At 35.3% G+C, this 21,313-nt stretch overlaps 1 protein-coding gene across 13 annotated transcripts in view; it reads right to left on the bottom strand.

The window, feature by feature from the left end:
• Positions 1–21,313, bottom strand: part of ITCH (itchy E3 ubiquitin protein ligase) — a 115,113-nt gene that overhangs the window by 14,156 nt on the left and 79,644 nt on the right. For 12 of the 13 annotated variants that reach the window (XM_089896742.1, XM_089896743.1, XM_089896741.1 and 9 more), the window contains 8 exons: positions 15,886–15,970; positions 12,549–12,677; positions 8,308–8,380; positions 7,387–7,458; positions 4,804–4,892; positions 2,888–3,047; positions 2,449–2,582; positions 2,010–2,150 (listed from right to left, as the gene is read on the bottom strand). In XM_089896742.1, the coding sequence (XP_089752868.1) occupies positions 2,010–2,150; positions 2,449–2,582; positions 2,888–3,047; positions 4,804–4,892; positions 7,387–7,458; positions 8,308–8,380; positions 12,549–12,677; positions 15,886–15,970 (883 nt within the window). The remainder of the gene's footprint in view (positions 1–2,009; positions 2,151–2,448; positions 2,583–2,887; positions 3,048–4,803; positions 4,893–7,386; positions 7,459–8,307; positions 8,381–12,548; positions 12,678–15,885; positions 15,971–21,313) is intronic. The other variant, XM_089896736.1, reaches the window with a different exon arrangement.

The raw sequence follows: 21,313 nt of genomic DNA, 5'->3' as shown, positions 1-21,313 counted from the left end.
CTAGTGAACATATCCTTCAAAACTGAAGATGACATACAGATGTTTTTGGATAAAAGCTGAGAGAATTTATTGCCAGCAGGCACACACTAACAGAAATGGTGAAGGAAGTTTTTAAGGCTGAGAAATGATCCCAGATGGAAAAAAAGGATCTGCAGAAAGAAATGAAGAGAACCAGAAATAGTAACGTGAGTAAATATAAAAGACTATTATTCCCTAATTTCTTTTAAAATCTACTGATTGCTTAAAGCAAGAATATAGTATTATGGGGTTATAAACATAAGAAATAAAATAACAATAGCACAAATGGCTGAAATGAGATAAACAGAATTATACTATTATGAGCCTCTTATAATGTACAAGTAGTATATTAATTATAAATTATGTTACATATAATATTAATGTATTAGCATAATATTAATTAAAGGTGATAAGTTAAGGATGCATATATTCATTAGAGCAGTCACTAAACTTTAAAGAGGTATATAGCTAAGAAAAAACCAAAGATATATAAAAAGAAAACTAGAAATTATTAATACAAAAGAGGACAGGAAAGGAGGAACAAAAGAAATTGGGAAATAGAAGAAACAAATAGCAAGGTGGCAGGCTTAAGTCCAATCATATCAGTAATAACACTGAATTTAAATGTATCAATTGCAACTAAAAGTAACAATTATCAGAATTGATAAAAGTAGTAAGACCTAAGAATATGCTGCTTTTAAGAAACATACTTTAAACAGAAAGACAAAGGATTGAAAATAAAGGATGGAGGAAAATATACCATGCAAATATTAATCACAAGAAATGTGGAGAGGATATGTTAATATTTAAAAAGTAGAAAAGCAGGCAAGAGATCCAGAAACTGGAACTCAAGAATCAGCAGCTGTGTGAAATCTCACCCCTATCTGACTAAACTGGTGTTGAGAATATGTCAGTGAACTAATAACTCGAGACTAAAAGTATGAACTAATGCAAAGCATAAGAGACTACACTAAGAAAACCATCTTTTTACTTAAAAATTTTACCTGATCTTCAAATATTCCCCACAAAAATATCTGCATATAAATTTGAGATTCTTTTCAATGCCATGATGTTACATGGCATAGTAGTTACAGAATTGGTATTTAAAAAAGTGATCCAGCACTGCTTCTAGCCTTAAAACTCCCACTTCTGGAGAAAAACTTAAAGTTTTATATGACCAAAATTCTTTTCTATTACTTTATAAATCTTCATATTTCTGGTTAAATTGAAATATGTCAGAAAGGGGGGGATTAAACTCATTAGCATCCACTAGACTAATTCTTTGTAAGGTTTACAGTTTGAGTTAACCTGCAGGATAGTCCCTCTACCTTGCTGCCTCCACAAGAATCTGTCCTATCTCTCATGGGCTTTGCTGCCAGACTCGTTAAAAAGAAATTTAGACTGTCTACTGAATTTAGTCCTTAATTTCTTGTAATCTGGCCTCTATATCTACCATTGGGCTATAGTTCTAACTGTTCTCTTAAGGGTTATCATAACTTATTAGCCACAACATCTTCTAAAGATTCTTCATTTTCCTTGGCTTCTGAAATGCAGGACATGGCAAATGGGCTACCAATTCTGAGCTGCCTGACAGCATCACACACCATGGCAGCTCTTATTTACGATTCATGACTTGTGCTTTCCAGCCTCTGTAACTCTGCATATAACTTTTGCTCTTATTTCTACATAACTGAATCCTTCCCAACCATCAAGGCTCAAATTAAATACCATCAGATTCTTGCTCCATGATTATAGCTAGATGAAAGGATGTCTCCCATAGCACTTTTCTTGTTCCTCTCTCAATGTACTTACAAGGTATGACGTGGTGTATTGCATCCTTAATAATACATGAGCAGCTCTCATAATAATTAGTATAAAGGCAAATATTATTTTTTGAAATACTGTCCACTAGTATTACTAAGCAATTATCAACATACTATACAGTCTAACAGAAAGGCTAAAACTATGTCAAAAGGAGCATCCTCTCTTACCTGATATATTCCTCTTTATTTTCTTCTGTTACAAGAATGTTGCCACCATTGGGTTTCAAATCATGACTCTTGATTTCACCTAAAATTTCTTTATCGACGGAAAAATACATTTCCAAACCACATTCCTCAATATTGTTTTCTCTGCCCAAATGAAAGTAACACTGTTACACTAATTCAGTCATGTAAGAGTTTTTTTTTTAACTAAAGGACTATGTTCTTAAATAACTATTGTTAAACTGTAACATCGGAATTAACAACAAAACTGGAACATTATGCTCTAAAATCACATTTTTGCCTAAGATATTTCTATAAAATTTATCATATTGAATAATGAGACAGGCTTAATGTAAACCATTTAAATTTTGTAAACCAATTACATGCTTACAGTCTGAATACATTACCAACACAACAATGATAAATTAAAAGGAAACAAACTTACTTAACCCAGATGAGAGAATTGTAAAATTCTGGATCAATAGATTCTAAATCCTTGAGACCAACTGGTTTGTTCAAGATACGCTTATAGAATGGCAAAGAAAAACCTGTGTCTATGAATTTCCCATGGAACAGAGCCTATGCAAGAAGAAAACAATACCATTTAAGATAATTTTATATTTTATAAGATATAAAAGATTTTATATATCTCATTGTATTTCAGAATGTTTTTGTTTTTTGAATGAAGAACTCATCTAACAAACAAAACAAACTCCCCTGTCATATGATCTATTATGGAATATTTCTGGGGAAAGGGCAGATATAACAAGCCCAATCTTAGACATATCTTAATGATGAGAAAATTTCAAATGAGAAAGTTAAAGAAACAGTGCTTTAGTATTGCTAAATTAGCAAAGTAAACACAGTTCTCCACTTGCACTTACCATAGCAATAAACCTGCCAATAAAACGAAAATATTTCAGGTGATCTGGATTGATGTAAGAAGCGGGGTTTATCTGCAAGCAGTAATTATCCTTCCCTGCATATTCAAACAGGCAATACATTGGGTTCAACACCTCATGTGACAAAAGAAAGAACCATTCTCTGAAATCAAAAGAAAATTTACGATGAAAAATCTTGTAAGTAACCATACCAATAAATCAAAGAGCAGTGTTATAAAGTTCTCAGGAATCTATACTCCCCTGATGGTGATATTTCTCTAGTCTCATATTGATTTTCACTGCTTCTGTACAAACTGACATCTATTGTACAGAGATATTTACACACTACATATTTCAAAGAATCTAAGACATCATTGACTTTAAAGACAACATTATTTGATGAACCACTAACAAATTTTTTCCAATTGTAATACACATCTCAGTTTCAGAGATGTTAAAATATGAAAAATTTAGTCTTAGAATCAGTGAAATACTATACATAGGCAAGTTTAAAATTCACTGTTGACCCATGTGGTTAGAACAGCTGAAACAAGTCTAACATTATTCCATCCATTACAAAGCCCCTCAGTGATGCTCATTAAGTTCCACTGCTCTCTAAATCTTAGATAAATACGAAAAACCTTCCAATTTCACAGAGGCAATAAAGCACTTAATTCAAGCTACTCATTCATTAGGAAAATACTGAGAAGCTCTAATTCAAATGCTGTGAAAATACCAACCAACACTAACGTAAGATTATAGTTATTAACTATGTAACATGGGTGAAGGTCTGGCAGAACAGTAGGCAGAGTGAATCTGGGGCAATATATGTGGTATCAGCTTGTGCCTGAGATTTCCTTTCTTGTTGATGTATGGCCTCTGGTAGTAATCCTGCTTATACTTTAATACTGCTAGTTAATTTTCTAGTTAAGAAGGAATGATTGCCCCCCTGAATTATCTTTACCTAATACAAAATTAAATGTTTCTATTCATATTTGTTATTTACCTGTGATTACTGCATACATTTGAAATGTGAGCTTTGAAACAAAACCTAAGTAAAAATCCCTCAAATGTAGCCACCAGTTAGTGACCCCACAAAGACACAGGGTCTGAACTAGGATATTAATAAACAGTATTTCTACTCTTCACAATAATCCCAGAGAAGTAGATATGATCATTCTTATTTTACAGATGAAGATATTTGCCCCAAGCTATACTATTGAGTGCAGAAAAAGGATTCAAATCCAGTCTTGACTACGAAGTCCTTGGCTTTCCATACTGCCACCACTATGCAAATTTTTAACCTGCTATGATATACTGTTATGGAATAAGCAAAGCAATTTCCTGCTTGAGTCTATCTTCTAGGGGTTTGATTAGAAGCTCCAATATTAAGAAAGGAGAATTTATAATTTCAACTCCTATTTTATACAGCTTTCTATATTTTCAAAACATATATTAATCTCAGTTGGGAACTGAATGACTATTATCTCTATCAGGAATCTGTGATGGAGAAAGTGACCTGAACACTATAGGGCCTTGTATGTTCTGTGGAACAGATATGAGATGGTGGACTGAGCACTGGCTTCTGGTTTGATGATGTAAAGCTTGCATCCAGGCTCTACAACTTAGTTATATGCCTTTGGTGAGTCCCTAAACCTCATTATTACCTGCAAAATTCTCTCACAGAGTTATCCTGAGGATTAAAGGAGTGATGTGGGTGAAATCAACTAGCAGTACCTTAGAAAGTGCTGAATTAATGTTTCTTGAAATTTTATAATTGCAACATTAATAAAGGTACAAAAATTTGCTACATTTCATTTTCCTGAAACAGAAAATTGAGAAAATAATACTTGCAAGCAAAGTGTAATGATACCTTTGGAGGAAAGGAACTAAGTTCTGAGTATTCATATTATCACTACCTTGCTACACCTCCATAATCTAAACCTTCTTCTCCTGGAAAAATCACCCACAAACGTCTTCGCAGATCTTGGGGACTGAAGCTCATTATCTACCAAAAAAAAAGAAGAAGAAGAAGAAGTAAAAGAATCGGTAAAAGTAGAAACACCTTATACCACTTACTTCCAGGTTAGAAATCTCCTGCATTATAAGTAACTTAAATTCCCCATGACACAGAATGCTGTCTGTGGTTTGGTCAACACCACACATATAGAAAATACATTAAAGTTTCATAATGTTTTATAAATTATACATATCTATATTTCTGTATACTTTATACATATATAATTTTCTTTTAAATGATCCTACTGCTGACAAAGTTCCTTCTCTCATTTGCTTAGAGCAGAGTAACTGTGACCATGAGCAGAGCTTAGGTCCTTTTTGGTTTGGGTAGGTTTGGGTTTGTTTTATAGCCAAAAGGTAATAACATAATAACTAATTGGCTAACTTGGAAATGAAAAACAGAGGCTGCAGAGAAAATACAGTTAATTTGAAAACTCATTCTCAGTGGAAACCTGGAAAAACTACTCAAATTTTGTATTCTACTACAGTGGTTAATAAGATCATCTTCATATTTGAAGGACAGTACCATTACTGAGCTACAATGAAGAGGTCATTTGGGTTCTTAATTTTTAAAAGTATTTAATTACTTGCCCAAAATTGGGCCTGTAGAAGATTACAAACATTAATTACTCTTAGGAAAAAAAATGACAGGGCCTGGAGAGAATAAAGTCCGTACAATGATTCTATTTCATGAAAGGATAAGAATGAACAATCACATTTAAATATCCAGAGAGGCTCAGTAAGTGACCTGCTTATGCTAGGGCTCTCTCAGTTCCCACACTTTCATAATTCATATCCCACTCAAACAAGAAAATGCCAGATGTAACAAAAAATTCAATGCTTATGACAAGTATTCCACAACACTATAGGCTAGAAATATAGCAACACAAATGAGAAATGTTATAAGTTAAAATTATCCTTTTTGTTCATTTCTTGTTCCTTCTGGCTATTCCTTGTCCCTGTGGCTGCTCCCCAAACCGTAGGGCTGTCCCTGATCTCGCTTGCTGTCCCCCCAGAAAAAAATACCTTGAAATAATACCTTTTAACAAATGCCAGTATGAAGGAAAAAAAGAAATGCTTCTCCTGCAATTTCCCCCATAAGCAGTTGTGCTGTGTCAAGAAAAACACTTACTACCCCAAACAACTTTATCCAAATGCTATGAAGAAAATCTGATGCTAATTTTGCTATACATCACTCTTCCAAAGCAATCAAAATTTTCTCTTTTTATTTCACATTTATTGGATGGATGTAGAGTTTAGGGTGACAATTTTTAAAAACTGTTTTAGCATCATCTGGTCTGTCATTCTGCGAAAGTCTCTAGGTATCAATAGCTAAAGGGACATTTACTCATGTTCACATCTTTTCAGCACTGCTATTGGCAAGTTATGTTCCAAGAAACTGGCCCACCAGAGACTGACTACTCAGTGACTGCATACTGGTTACGAACATGAAAATAAGAAATAGGTAATCACGGGGTAGAGAATGGCCTTGGAGCCTTGCTTACATCAGGTCAAGAGAATGACTCATAATTCTCTAAGTGGCCTTAGTCAAGCTCTGCTCCTAAAATAATATCTGCTCCTACTTAGCAGGATGCCAACTGGCATTTCCCTTCAATGTTAATAACTGAGGTTCCATTAGTAAAGAATATATATAATTGTTTCTGAAAGTAAGTAGACAGCTATTGTCAACTATCTCAGACAATCTCTTTTTCCTTTACATTCGGTTTAGCACTTCTCAAAGCTGTAGCTACCAAAATTATCATAAGGGTTTGATAATAAAGAATCACAACCACATGTGGCCATAAAACAAGGACGAACTGGATGTTTGCATATTAAGACATTTTTTTCCACTGGTCATTTTAATATATCAAAATCACTTAATACTTAGCTGTAGTTGGTTGGTAAACAAAGTTGTAAAATAAAGGTAAGCAGTAAATTAACTCAGGTTCTGAGGATAGCTAAAACATTTGTTGACTACTCCTGAAAACATTATTTTTAGATATTGTCATCAATGACCAATTACATTTTTTACTACATAAAAAATTCTTTAAATTATAGGAGTAAATATGCTTATTATAAAAATGCAAGCAATACAGAAGTACAAAAACAAAGTCTTCTCCTCTCTTTTTCTATCTGTATCCAGTATGTTCATACAGTACTTCCAGACTTTTGTCTACCAAAAGCCTATTTTTTTACTTAAATATCTGTTTCACATCAAACACTGAGCTTAGAAATGGAAACCTGAAACAAATACTAAGTTACTCTGACGCTTCAAAAGCACAGAACATACACATACACAAAACACACACACAAAGCTATCTGCATTTTCCGCAATTTTAAGTACTAAGGTAGCTGGCAATGAGATTAGACTTAAAAAATTCAAGGACTCCATCTCAGAAAGTTCCAAAGTGTTTGAACTGCTAGCACCAAAACGTTTTGGGCTGGAAGCCAGGGGGCAAACCATTAAGTGGATGAAACAGTACCTGCTGAAAGGAATCCTCAAACAATGTTTTTCTTGTCACTGTAATCTTTATGTGCTGTGGCATGGCCAGTTGCTGAAATATAAGAATGTCTTAAGTCAACTCTCACCATTAAAATGGCCTATCAAAAAATCAAAAAGGTAAAATTTTACTTACTTTTTTGCTTACAGTAACAAGCAGACTATGAATATGAACTTTTATTTAATAATGTTTAACCACGCATTTGTGAGTATTCATGCTAATTACAGATCATCTGATACATAAGAAACAGAAGCAAGATGTCGTATGCACAGTGATTACTTAATGAGTCAAACAAATCTTTACTTAAATTTTCAAAAAGCTAATTCAAATTCTTTTTGCTTGCACAGGCCCAGTACAAGAGTTTGAAGTTTAAAAATATTCATCATAGTAACACTTTGACTAGTACATTAATTTTATTTAGACCCCATAAAGAAATCAGTAATTCAGTAAACATTTATAATACATCAGAAATAACTGATCACATCTGTTAAACATACTCTGAATATAACCATATATATGTACTAATGTATCTATCAAAGTGATACATATGTACGGATCTATCAACGTCATTTATATCAAATGCTAGATATGAAAGGAGCTGGTTATAATTTACATATCAGAAATGTTTTAACTCATTTGTTTGAAGATTTCTCCAATCTTAAAATAATGAGTATTGGAATGAGTAGCAATGTTTCCTTATTCAAATGGTTTCAAATTTATTCTTCTGGACAAGAGAAGCCATAAATTATCTAAGGGATAAATCTATTTCTTTGACCTAAAAATAGGAGAAAAATTCCAATGCTTCCATTTTACCTCTTTTTCTACAGGTTAATTATTTTCACAATCACTGACTGTGTAAGCAACATAATAAAAGGAGTACAGAAATACAGTCCCAATACTAACCTGACACCAGAACCGGAAATACTGAACCTTTGCCTTGAAGTCCCGTACATAGGCTATCTGGGGTCCATTGTCTCTGAGGAAGAATGTTAATATGACACATATAGTTTCTTGTAAGATAAAATATTGAAGGAAAACACAATACCACACTCCCTAAGAACTCAGTAGTCAAATACAAAAATGCCCTAGTACAGCATACTCCTAATACCATCTTTAAAATAAAAAAAAATTGTCCCATGACTATTTTTAAGTAAGAAACAGAAATAAACTTTGATCTTTTTAAAGCCCCTGTTGTGAGATTCTCTCTTATATACAGCCAAATATAACAGGACTAGGTAAAGGAGGTTCTGTCTGAGAACGGTGTCTATTCCTGAATCCATTCTCTCCTTTGACCTTAACAGAGTCTTGAGATTTACTTGGGCAGACTACATTTCCCAGTTTTTCTCCTTTTTTCTCTCAAGTTTACTAGGGTTTACCAATATTATTAAATTTTTGAAGACCCAACTTGTAGCTTTGATTTTTCTGTTCTTTCATTTCCATTTCATTGATTTCTGCTTTTACGCATATTTTGTATTTAATTAACTTTTCTACTTCTAGCTTCTTAAGGTGGAAGCAGGGATCAATGATTTTACACACTATTTTCTAATCTAGTCCTCTAAAGCAATTAAGTCTTCCTCCAAGACTACTTTTATTAAATCCCACAAATTGTGTTTTGCTTTTATTATCATAAAGTAAAAAAAATTTCCTTATTTCTAGTGAGCCAGTTCTTTGAGCCATGGATTATTCAATAGTGTGCTATTTAAGTCCCACTGGACTATTTTTTAATGATGGAGAGAAATATACTTCTGTTTCATACAAGCCTCTATTGTTTTGGGGTTTTCTGCTATATGTGCCCAAACTTAATTGTAACTAAGATTAATGATACAACAGTATCTGTTAGTAATTTATTACATATCTAATTTCATTAATACTTAATTGGCCTGAAATCCTAGTTTGTCTGAAACATGAAAGTTTAATTTTTTATTTTCTGCATATTAAAAAAAAGTAACGACGGGCTTCCCTGGTGGCGCAGTGGTTGAGAGTCCGCCTGCCGACGCAGGGGACACCGGTTCATGCCCTGGTCTGGGAAGATCCCGCATGCCGCGGAGCGGCTAGGCCCGTGAGCCATGACCGCTGAGCCTGCGCTCCGCAACGGGAGAGGCCACAACAGTGAGAGGCCCACGTACCGCCAAAAAAAATAACGAGAGGTCAGCAATGTCCTGAAATTAAAGCCAGACAAAGGTGCTACATGAAAACAAAACTGCACTGTACAACTGAAACAATATTGTATGTCGAGTACAACTTAATTAAAATAAAAAAATTAAAAAGTATGTTTATAATGTGCTTAACAAAATTAAAAAGAGAAAAACTACAGACCAATCTCTCTTATGAACATAGATGCAAGAATCCTAAAAAAAAATACTAGTAAATTCAATTCAGGAGTATATTAAAAGGATTAACATTTCAATCCTTTTGACCAAGTGGAATTTATCTCTGGAATGCAAGGATAATTTAACATATGAAAAGTCAACGTAGTACACCACACATTAATAAGGGGAAAAAAAACACACAATCATCTCAAATGATGCAAAAAAGCATTCAACAAAATTCAATATCCTTTAATGATAAAAAAAATTCAACAAACTAGAAGGAAACCAACTCAACATAATAAGAGCTATATATGAAAATCTCACAGCTCACATCACATTCAGTGGTGGAAGAATGAAAGCTTTCCCTCTAAGATCTGGAACAAGGCAAGGTTGCCTGCTTTCATCACTTCTATTCAACACAGTATGGGAAGTTCTAGCCAGAGCAATTAGGCAAGAAAAAGACAAGGCATTCAAATTGGAAAGGAAGAAGAAAACATTTCTGTTTGAAGATGATATGATCTTATATATAAAAAACCCTAAAGACTCCAGACGAAAAAACCTGTTAGCACTAAGTAAATTCAACAAAGTAGAACACAAAACATACAAAAATCAGCTGTATTCCTATATACTAACAATCAACAATCTGAAAAGGAAATTTTACAAAACAATTACGTTTACAAATAGCATCAAAAACAATAAAACACTTAGGAATCAATTTAACCAACAGGGTAAAAGACTTGCACAATGAAAACTATAGAACATTGCTGGAAGAAAATAAAGAAGACAAATAAATGTAAAGACAGCTTATGTTCATGGATTAGAAGACTTAATATTGTTAAGATGTCAACACTAACCAAAGAAAACTTCAATGCAATCCTTATCAAAATCCCAATGTCTTTGTTTTGTTTTGTTTTTTTTGCAGAAATAGAAAAACCCATCCTAAAGTTCATATGGAATCTCAAAAGGACCCTGAAAAGCCAAAACAATCTCAAAAAAGAACAAGTTGGAGGACTCACATTTCCTGATTTCAAAATTTAGTAAAAGCTACAGCAGTCAAAACAGTGTGGTGCTGGGATAAACACAGACATACAGAAAAATAGAACAGGAAGGCCAGGAATCAACCTTCACATATATGGTCAAATAGTTTTTGACAAGGGTGCCAAGACCACTAAACAAAATGGTGCTGGCAAAACTGGATATCCACTTGCAAAAGAGTGGAATTGAACCCTTACTAAAACCATTTACAAAAATTAACTGAAAATGAATCCAAGGTCTAAATGTAAGAGCTAAAGCTATGAAATGCTTAGGAAATACACAGAATGGGAGAAAATATTTGCAAATGACATATGTGATAGGGATTAATATCCAGAATATACAGAGAACTTCTAAAGCTCAACAAAAAACAACCTGATTCAAAACTGGGCAAAGGACTGAAACAGACATTTGTTCTAAGATACAAAAAATGGTCAGTAAGCACATGAAAAGATGCTTAACATCATGAATCATTAGAGAAATACAAACCACAATGAGATACCATTTCATACTAATTAGGATGGCATTACACACACACAAACACACACACACAGAGTAACAACTGTTGGCATGGATGTGGAAAAACTGGAACCCATGTGCTCTATCAGTGAGAACGTAAAGCGGTACATTCACTGTGGAAAACAGTATGGCAACGTCACAAAAAAACCCACAGAATTGTCATTTGATTCAACAATTCTAATTATGAATATATATGCAAAAGAACTGAAAGCAAGAACTTGAACAGATATTTGTACCCTCATGATCACAGCATCATTCACAATAGCTGAAAGGTGGAAACAACTCAAATGTCCATGAACCACATGTATACACAAAATGTGGTAATACATAAAATGCAATATTATTCAGTCTTAAAAAGAAATGAGGGCTTCCCTGGTGGTGCAGTGGTTGAGAGTCTGCCTGCCAATGCAGGGGACACGGGTTCGTGCCCTGGTCTGGGAAGATCCCGCATGCCGCGGAGCGGCTGGGCCCGTGAGCCATGGCCGCTGAGCCTGCGCGTCCGGAGCCTGTGCTCCGCAGCGGGAGAGGCCACAACAGTGAGAGGCCTGCGTACCGCAAAAAAAAAAAAAAAAGAAATGAAATTCTGATACAAGCTAAAACATGGATGAGCCTTGGAAACATGATGCTAAGTGAAATTAGCCAGTCACAAAGGACAAACATTGTATGATTAGTCAAATTCAGAAACAGAAGGTACAACAGTACTTATCAGGGACTCGGGGAGAAGGGAGACTGGAGAGTTACAGTTTACTGGGTACAGAGTTTCAGTATAGGATAATAAAAAAGTGTTAGAGATGGATCGTGGTGATGGTTGCACAGCAATAAGTGTACTTAACACCACTAAGATATAAACCTAAAATGGTCAACTTTGTTATGTCTATTTGACTGTAATTTAAAAAATAAGAAACCCTAAACAAAACATATTAAGCAAATCAACAAAACACAGTTACTTTTCAAAAATGGAAAAGAAAAAGTAATGGGAGTTTTCAAGTTAAAAGGTGATAGAAATGAAAGAAAGTAGGTATCAGAAATCAGGGATTAACTGGTGAGCAGTACTGTACTGATAATTCCTAAACACTCTCATTTAATGCTGTGAATAGATGATAACAAATATGGAAAGTCTCTAGGAGAAAATATTTAAGAAGCTAATGGAAATACAAAACATTTAGTGATCAGAGACCTACAGGCAAGCCACCTCAAGAAATAGCACTCTTTGGTAATTGAGATCTTTATATAAAAATCTTAGGAATGAGTTTTGCTTTTAATCAAAGCATTTAGAAAACTTACAAGGCAGATTTTCCAGTGCGGGGATCTATATAGGTGGTTGTTCTTCTATTGTGGTCCACAAAATATGGAATTCCATCTACTGTGAACCTCATTTCCCAGCCTTCAGGTAAGGGCTTTTCATTTAATTGACTATATAAAACACAGAAACATATATAAACAAAAAATGTTAAAGAGTTCCTTGTTTGCCAAGTACAGAAACTAAAAATACCCATAAAGGCGGTAGAAATCTTCTAGAAAACCATTTAGTCCAGTATTTTCCACCTGTTTACTAAAATCCTACAAGCATGTTAAACATGTCAACAGGTCCATCAACCATCAGTCATTCATCTCTCTTTTAAACTTTCATAACAGCAGTCTAACTGGTTTTGCTGCCTCTCGTCTCACTCTGGTCCTGTACTCATATTTCACATTGCTGACAGAGTACTAAAATGGAGATCTGAACAAATTCTTTCTCTTCTAAAAGTGATATCACTATTCACCACTAACCAATTATAAGACATAAACTCCTCCACTTGGCCCTCACTCTGTCTTGATACTCTGTCCTCTATGTTTCCTTTCAGTTTTACCTCTGCACTCTACCTCCAATTCCCTTCCATGAACCCTGTGTAGTGTACGCCTACTCACCATTTCCCTAAACAAGACATGGTCTGTCAAACCTCCAAGTGAAGCCCTTCCCCTTGTCCAGAATCTCTATTATTCCTATTAAGGCAACTCAAATGTTCTTAATGGAGTATTCCTACCCACTTCCTTAATACCTATCTTTAGACCTTGCTTAATCTCTCTAAACTTCAGTGTTCTAAGTTTCATCCATATTTTCCAGTTCATTTTTCTCTATTCTACAGTTTCATTTTTCTCATCTGGTGGGTTTGGTGAGAAGGCAAAGCAATGGAAATGTTCAAGTTCACAACAGAAAGGAAGAAAAGGAGGGGTTAGAGGCATTTAATCTCACTGTTTTAGAGAGCCACTACTGCTGACAGGAGTGTCACTTTCCTCAAGTGTACTTCAGAAGAACAAAAGGCTTAGACCCATTGCCTAGAACAGTACTTTGTGAACTATGTCAAAAAGTTAAGATCATTTAACTATATTTACAGAACTAAATACAAATGTCAGACAAAACAGACTACTAAAAATTTAAGAAGATAACACTTCTCATTTGTTGTAATCATATTTGCAAGATGGGCTCAGTAACAAGTTGTTTTCTTGAAAACAAATTGGATAGAACTGGGTCATTTGTATTATTTATAAAAATATGATTCTAACTTTAGCTCTGAAACTTTAAAGGTCCAAGGGGGAACAAAAAAATGGTAGCAAATTACAGAAAGGTGACATGGTCTATTCTATCCTTAGTGATAGAATTTTAAAGAGAAATTAGAAATGTTACCTATGAAATTCTTAATTATTCCTTTTTAAGAAATTGAAAATATTTAAGTTAAATACCATAACTCCATAAAATGTTGTGATTTGCTGGTACCCAGAAATAGATTTTAAATTTAAAGCGCACCTTTAAAATAGAGGTTCTTAAAACCCTGACCTATGGTAGATGTGAAGATTTAATCACGCCCAAACAGAGGTCAGACCTCTGCCCTCAGCTACTGGGAGATGATCTCTAGGCCTCTGGAATGTCCTGCCTGTCAAGTGTATCTTTGTTTGCTTAGGGGCTTCGAACACCAGACCGTCAATCATGTGATTTATGAGGGAGGCTTTGGAATATGCCATATCAGCTCTAACCTCTGGAGTAACTAGACACTATAGGTATTAGCCCAAACTGTGGGGAAGAGCTGGAAACTAAAGGTTAGCTATGCAGGCAGTACATGATGGAGCCCCAATAAAAACTCTGGTTACTAGAGACTAGGGTGAGATTCCCTGGTTGGCAATACTCAACACATACTGTTCCACATCAATTCTGGGCATTTGGAACCCTCTCAGATTCTGCCCTATACATCTCTTCCTTCTGTTGGTTCTAGTTTGTATCCCTTCCCTGTAATAAAGGAGGCTGTGAGTATAAGAGGTTTCAGAGAGTTCTAGTCTCTCTAGTGAGTTATTGAACCTGAAAGTGGTTGGGTAGACACCCTAAATTTGTAGTCAGTCAGTTTGAAGTGAGAGTAGTCTTGGAGACCTCCCAGCTTGTGCCTGATGTCTTAAGTGAGGTCAATTTTGTGGGGACTGTGCCTTCTGACTATATAGCTTACCAAATTCCCTGCAGAATGGAACCCTCTGGAAATCTGATAAACACACAGCATTACATATTGTTATGGGCTGAATTGTGTCAACCCACAAATTCTTCTGCTGAAATCCTAACACTCAGTACCTCAGAATGCGACCTTATTTGGAAACAGGATTATTAAAGATGTAATTAGATGAGATCCTGCTGGAATAAGGTGGGCCACTAATCCAATATGATCAATGTCCTTATTAAAGGGGGAAATCTGGACCTTGAGACATGCATACAGGAAGAATGCCACTGGAGTTACGCTGCACAAGCCAAGGAACTATCAAAGATAGAAGAGAGACCTGGAACACATCCTTTCCTAGTGCCTTCAGAGGGAGCACAGCTCTGCTGACACCCTGACCTTGAACTTCTATCTAGCTTCCTAAAATATGTATAAGACAAGTTTCTGTTGTTTAAGTCGCTCAGTTTGTGGTACTTTGTTAAAGCAGCTCTAGCAAACTAATACATACACTATCACATAATGTTATAAAGAAAAACAATTACATATACATAATAAATATTAAAAAGATAAACTTGTAATAAATAATATATCTCTTTAGTGGCTTATTAACTAGCAAGTTCTTGTAATGATGTGTGTAAACAATATTTTGAGATATCTGCAACAACTGCAGAAAGATATTAAAAACCTGTGATTTCTACTGGTGGCAAAGTCCTAGGCATTGTTAGTTCTAACATTATGGTTGTGGCCTACAATCATAATGGAAAGAACACTCAGTTTCAGGTAAAGGTTACTGAAAATGAATATGTATTTTTCCCCTCTAAGTCACATACTCCCTGAATTCTATCCAGAGATGTCAGGCTGCAAAACCCCACTTTAGAATTAGTAATCTGGTCTTACTAACAACAAACAGGTATTTTTGGGGGGAAAACACACACAAACACACACACACATATTCATATATACCAGCGAGGTATTTTTCCCCCCTGTACTCTCAAGAAACCCACATTCATTATATGGAAGTAATAGTGTAATTTTTTTCTTAAGTATATGGGTAATTAAGGCCTTTGGGGAAAGAATATGTAGGTTTGATATTTTTCATAACTGAGTTGGAAATAGGGTACAATCTTTAAGAAGTTATCTATACACTAATAACTGCAAGTTCTTACCCTTGATTTCTGGGGTCTTCCCATTGTGTAATACGAGTATTGTGGTTGACAAAATATACTCTACCATTGCTGTCCGTTCTCTTCTCTTTAAAACAAATGAAAAAGGCAAAGCATTAGAGTTGGCATAGTCTTCTTCCTCAAATTAAAATAAGATGAGCTGATTTTGCCCATTTCTCACTGCTCTGTTGATTTTGTAGTTTTTAAATCACAACTTTAAAGGTTTAATTTATTCTCTCACTATTAAATCCACATACTTACTCAAGTTATAAAATATCATTTTATCCTAAAACAGGGGTCCCCAACCCCTGGGTCCTCGGCCTGTTAGGAAGAGGTGAGCAGAGGGTGAGCAAGCAAAGCTTCGTCTGCTGCTCCCCATTGCTTGCTGGCTCGCATGACCGCATGAACCATTCCCCATCACCACCACCCCTGCCCCCACCTTGGAAAAACTGTCTTCCACAAAACCAGTCCCTGGTGCTGTCCTAGAAACTAAATAGACATAATTCACAATGCCCTGCCCGTAGGACCTTTCTGTTCAATCCAACCAGCAGCAAGAATAATTAACTGTTTTAACTCTGCATATATGACCTCATTTTAACCTTAAAAGTCCCACGGAGTAGGTAGTTTTCGTTTATTTTGAAGACATGGTAACTCAGATCTGCCCCAAATTTCAGAATTAAGTAGCAGCTAGAGGATGGAAACTGACGTCTGCATTCAGAGATTTTTTTCATATCACACCATCTCAATTCTTAAAATACAATGGGGGGATATAACTTAATTGTTTCTTTGCTATATGCTAGGCATTATTCAACTAGAAAAGACAGTTTCAAAATATATCCTGTTTCTTAATACAACCAGTTTCCAAATCCTAAATATCTATACTAACTTTTTACACAAGGGTTGGGCAGAAGGGCTCGGCTCTTTAATTTACTGTATCTGAAGCAGCTGCTTGTTTACCCACCTGCCTCTTGCTTTAGAATTCTCCTTGTTTTCTTATACCCATTCTACACAATTTGCCCCACTTCTTTGAGATTTCTCATTAAGGTTTACAAGATGTGTGGATATTATTTTCTCTTTTAATAACCAAATTAGGTTCGAAATTTTAATATTAATACTAGTTCTGTTGTTTTGAACTATTGACTTCTCTGATCCATTACAAATTAATTCTTCAAAAGAACGGTCTCTTCCAGTGTCTGAATCTTTTAAATTTGGCCAAGATGTCTAAAAATGAAAACTGAAGTATTCAATAGTATGAAATGGATTCCCACATTTTACAAAGCATGGTTATCTTAAAATTAGCAATTTTCAAAAAAAAAAACATTTAAGCTTAACTCCATGGTGGTAAAGCCAATTTTTATTTCCTATGGTTTGAAAGTTCATTTGTTTTTCAAACAACATTTATTTAGATCCTTTGGATCTTTCTTTAAGCAAGATATTGCAGAATGAGTGTTAGGCCAAATTATATAGCCTCGTAAAGTTAGTGTTTGGTAACTTTTAACTTATCTCCAGGACTGACTCCATGATCGCAAGTAGCAGTGATGATACTGGGGCAGGGGGTAGGGGTTGGGGTGGAGGTGGCACAGAAGGGATATATTGGTATCATGAATCTGCTCCTGACATCTCAGGTAGTTTCTATATCAGCTGACCTAAAATGGAAATAGAACTTCTAGAGTGTATTACATACAGAAAATGGACTCTGCATCTTCTGTCACAACCTGAATAATAAAAATGGCTTTGCTGGTCATGGAACCTTGAGTGTGGAAACATGTAACCAACTTTAAGAGCTGTCTCTGAGGCAAAAAGAAGCACCCACAGTGCTACACAGTTGTAGCTACATAATAACAAAATAAGTTAATGTTCTAGGCAAATTTAAATTTTTAAATACACTTACAGAATTAATAAATTTCTTGCGTACAAGTAATTTTTATGTAACTTTTATAATCTAAAATTAATATCCTAAGTGCATAGTTGAGCACGTATTCACCTTTTAACTGCCACGTAAGTTCAGATTTCAAGGCCAGATATTCTCTCTTCAAAAAGCTAACATGAACAGAGTCACTGCCTGGGTTCTCCAAGGGTTCTGAAGTCTGGGCACCCTGCCAACCACATCAGAGCTGGTGAGTTACTGACCTCAGCTAAGGACACCCTCTTCTTACCCATGGTCAGTGTTTACTGAATGGTGGCATGAAGCTAGGGATGGCATGGAGATATTCCTTTTTCCTTTCCTTTCAGATGAACAGATTTAAGGCTTTGGTGTAATTTTGCCTTATTCCCGAACTTGTTTTGTGTGCTTTGGTTTTATCACTTTTAAATGTCTTTTTTTTTTTTTTTAATTTATTTATTTAGACTGCACTGGGTCTTAGTTGTGGCACACAGGATCTTCATTGCAGCGTGCAGGCTCTTTAGCTGCAGCATGCAGACTTCTTAGTTACAGCATGCAAACTCTCAGCTGCGGCATGCATGTGGGATCTAATTTCCTGACCAGGGATCGAACCCCGGCCCCCTGCACTGAGAGCACAGAGTCTTACCCACTGCACCACCAAGAAGTCCGTCATTTTTAACTGTTTTAACTAAGCAGATTTTCTTTTCAGTGAAAAACATATGTTTGACATTTTAAATATTTAGTTTGTGCACTTAGATTATAGCTCACACACTTTGTAGTTGTGATTTTACTAGGTAGGCTTTCTAAATAAAAGCTTAAAAACATTTTTAAAACAAAAAACCAACAAAACAAAAAAAAGCTAACATGAGGTAAGATAAAGTTAATAGAAAACTTATTTCTATGTTTGTTCTAAGTATATAGTATTGATAAAAGCATTTCTTGGAAGAGGCTGTGAAAACCAAAATTTCAAAGGTGATGCGCTTGCAAACTGAAGGCTCACCTGCTTAGTGAAAAGTACTGTGACTACAGAGCTGATTTCTTACTTCGTTCAAAAAAAATCACATGGTAAACAACTCCTAAATAACTGAACACCAAGCCTGAATGCACATCAAACCACTTCCTGACTTGATGAATAAAACACTGAAAAACAGAAGCTTCTTGTTGTTCTATGTATTCTTTCATAGCAACTCTGAAAATGAGAAAATAGCTTTATACTTGATGGGTAAACCCTCTATACAAAGCCCTATTAGACATATTGTTGAACCAAAAGCATTCTTTGTTCTCCAGCCTCTATAGTTTGCATGTGTTAAAAATTCTTCACTGTCAGCTTGTAAGGTAGTAATGTCTAGTCCTAGCATACAGAAGTCTGAAAGGGTGAAGAAGCTGGATACATGGTGTCACAAAAATAATGCTAACAACTTTAGAACATCAACACAGGCTGTAAACTGGGATTTTATTTCCTGGATCAATGCTCAGGGTCTACTGGGTGGTTCTCAGTTGTGATAGTACCAGTGCTGTCACTGGCTCAACAAATAATGCATATGCCCCAAAGGCAGAGAATCATAAAGCAGTAATCAGTCTAAATAATAGGATGATCGTGAACTCATTTAAGAAGGGGGAGGGGTTGCACTTCAACTTCAGGAGTATGAAACCTAAAAATAAGCAGAATGTAAAATAACCAAGGCAAAATTCTGATAACATACATAAGCTGGAATTGGGCCTCTAGAGGCAGTATTTTATGGAGGTGTTGTTGGCTACAGTAAAAATGAGAAATACTGATGTTGAGGATAATAATAAATACAGAAGACAAGGACCAGATTTGCAAGAAAAGCTTTACAAATAAAGGCAACATAGCCTCCAATTCATGCTTCTTTGAGCGAGAAACAATTTTTCTTAACAGCTGCCCTGGAGAAGGAGCAAAATAGTTTGTGTTTCTAACAAAAGCCAATCAGGTCATGGTTTTTCTGCACTAAAATTAAGAGGATGAATACACGACCTACAGGTATATCGTTTCTCCTCTGTAACACAAACATAAAACAACTCTAGAAATAAAGCTGAGAAGACCATCCATGTCTGGGAATGCAACCAAGCAGGTCTAGTTCAATATGCCTCAAAAGAACAACATCCCTTCTTCTGAAGTACTTCATACCAACAATAAACTGTCCATTACAAGGCTCCCACAGATCCAAAAGACTCCTTACTAAACTACCAGACACTGGTAAAGACAGAAATTCACAACTTTCATATGCCTTCCCTTTGCTACAAGCTAGTGACAATAATAGTTATAACTATGAACTATTATATCTTTTTACTTCTTTGACTCCTAGGAATGCTAGGGATAAATATCTTTAAGGGCAATGGGGTAACTGAAAAGCAGGCTTACACATAGCCAGTATCATTTATTGCCCAGATTCATGTGACACTGACATCAATTTTTTCCCCTCCATTCCTAAATAAAGTAACGCTAGAGCAATCTATCTTAGAAACTGATGTTTCCCAACAAGACTATCTAGAAATATCACTTTCTGAAATATCTGCAGCTCCTGAAGATAAAACTTAAACTGGTTCCATAAATGGCTTTACTTTGCTGTTTTGCACTTTCTATATTCTCTTTCTCTTCCGTGCAAACCTGTTTCTATATTGCCGTGTTTACTCTGGAAACTTGCTACAGCCCTATGACTTATATAATGGATATAAAATAATCTGGTAGGGCAGGCTCATCTTAAAGTCTATAAAAACTTTTAATAACTAAGATACTTGATAACAGAGCATGCTCATGCAGGACACAGTCACCACCCCAATATGTTCCCCCTTCCACCGTTCTTTCAGATAACATCAACTCAATCAACCTCTGAACTATGTTTTCGAAGCACCAATATGATCAAAATATCTTTAAAGCTTTTTATTTTGAAATAAGTATTACAGCATACTGCAAAAATTGTTCAAAGAATCTCATATACCCCCTTCAACCAGTTTCCTCCAATGGTGACATTTTATGTAGCTATAGCACAATATCAAAATCAGAAAATTGACACTGGTACATTACTGTTGACTACGAACTTTACTCAATTTTCACTAATTTTTAAAGTGTGAATTCATTTATGTAAACATACAGTTCTATGCACTTTTATTTCATGTACAGATTTGTGTAATCACCACCATGGTCAAGATATAGAACTGTTCCACCACTACATAAGAACCACTTACGTTACCTCCTATGTTTGTAACCACCTACCAGTGGCTCTGTCTCCTGGCAACTACTAATCTATTTCTCATCTCTATAGTTTTGTCATTTCAAGAATGTTATATAAATTGAATAACACAGTATACAATATTTTGAAATGGATTTTTTTCACTAAGCATAATGCCCTTGAGGTCCATCCAGACTTTCATGTGTATCATAATCCATTTCTTCTTATGCTGAGTGGGCAAAATATTTTTATATTTTAGAAGAGTAACTTAGAACTTTTGGGAAATCAAATGCCTATCTGGCACTCTGAATTAAACACACCCCAAAAGCTTTGCAGATATTCACTCAAGCAAGCGCAG

Source organism: Delphinapterus leucas, chromosome 15, assembly GCF_059928025.1.
Source record: "Delphinapterus leucas isolate spDelLeu-1000000601 "Yukka" chromosome 15, BTC_Dleu_Yukka2, whole genome shotgun sequence".
NCBI lineage: Eukaryota > Metazoa > Chordata > Mammalia > Artiodactyla > Monodontidae > Delphinapterus > Delphinapterus leucas.
This window is presented reverse-complemented; position numbering and strand designations above follow the sequence as displayed.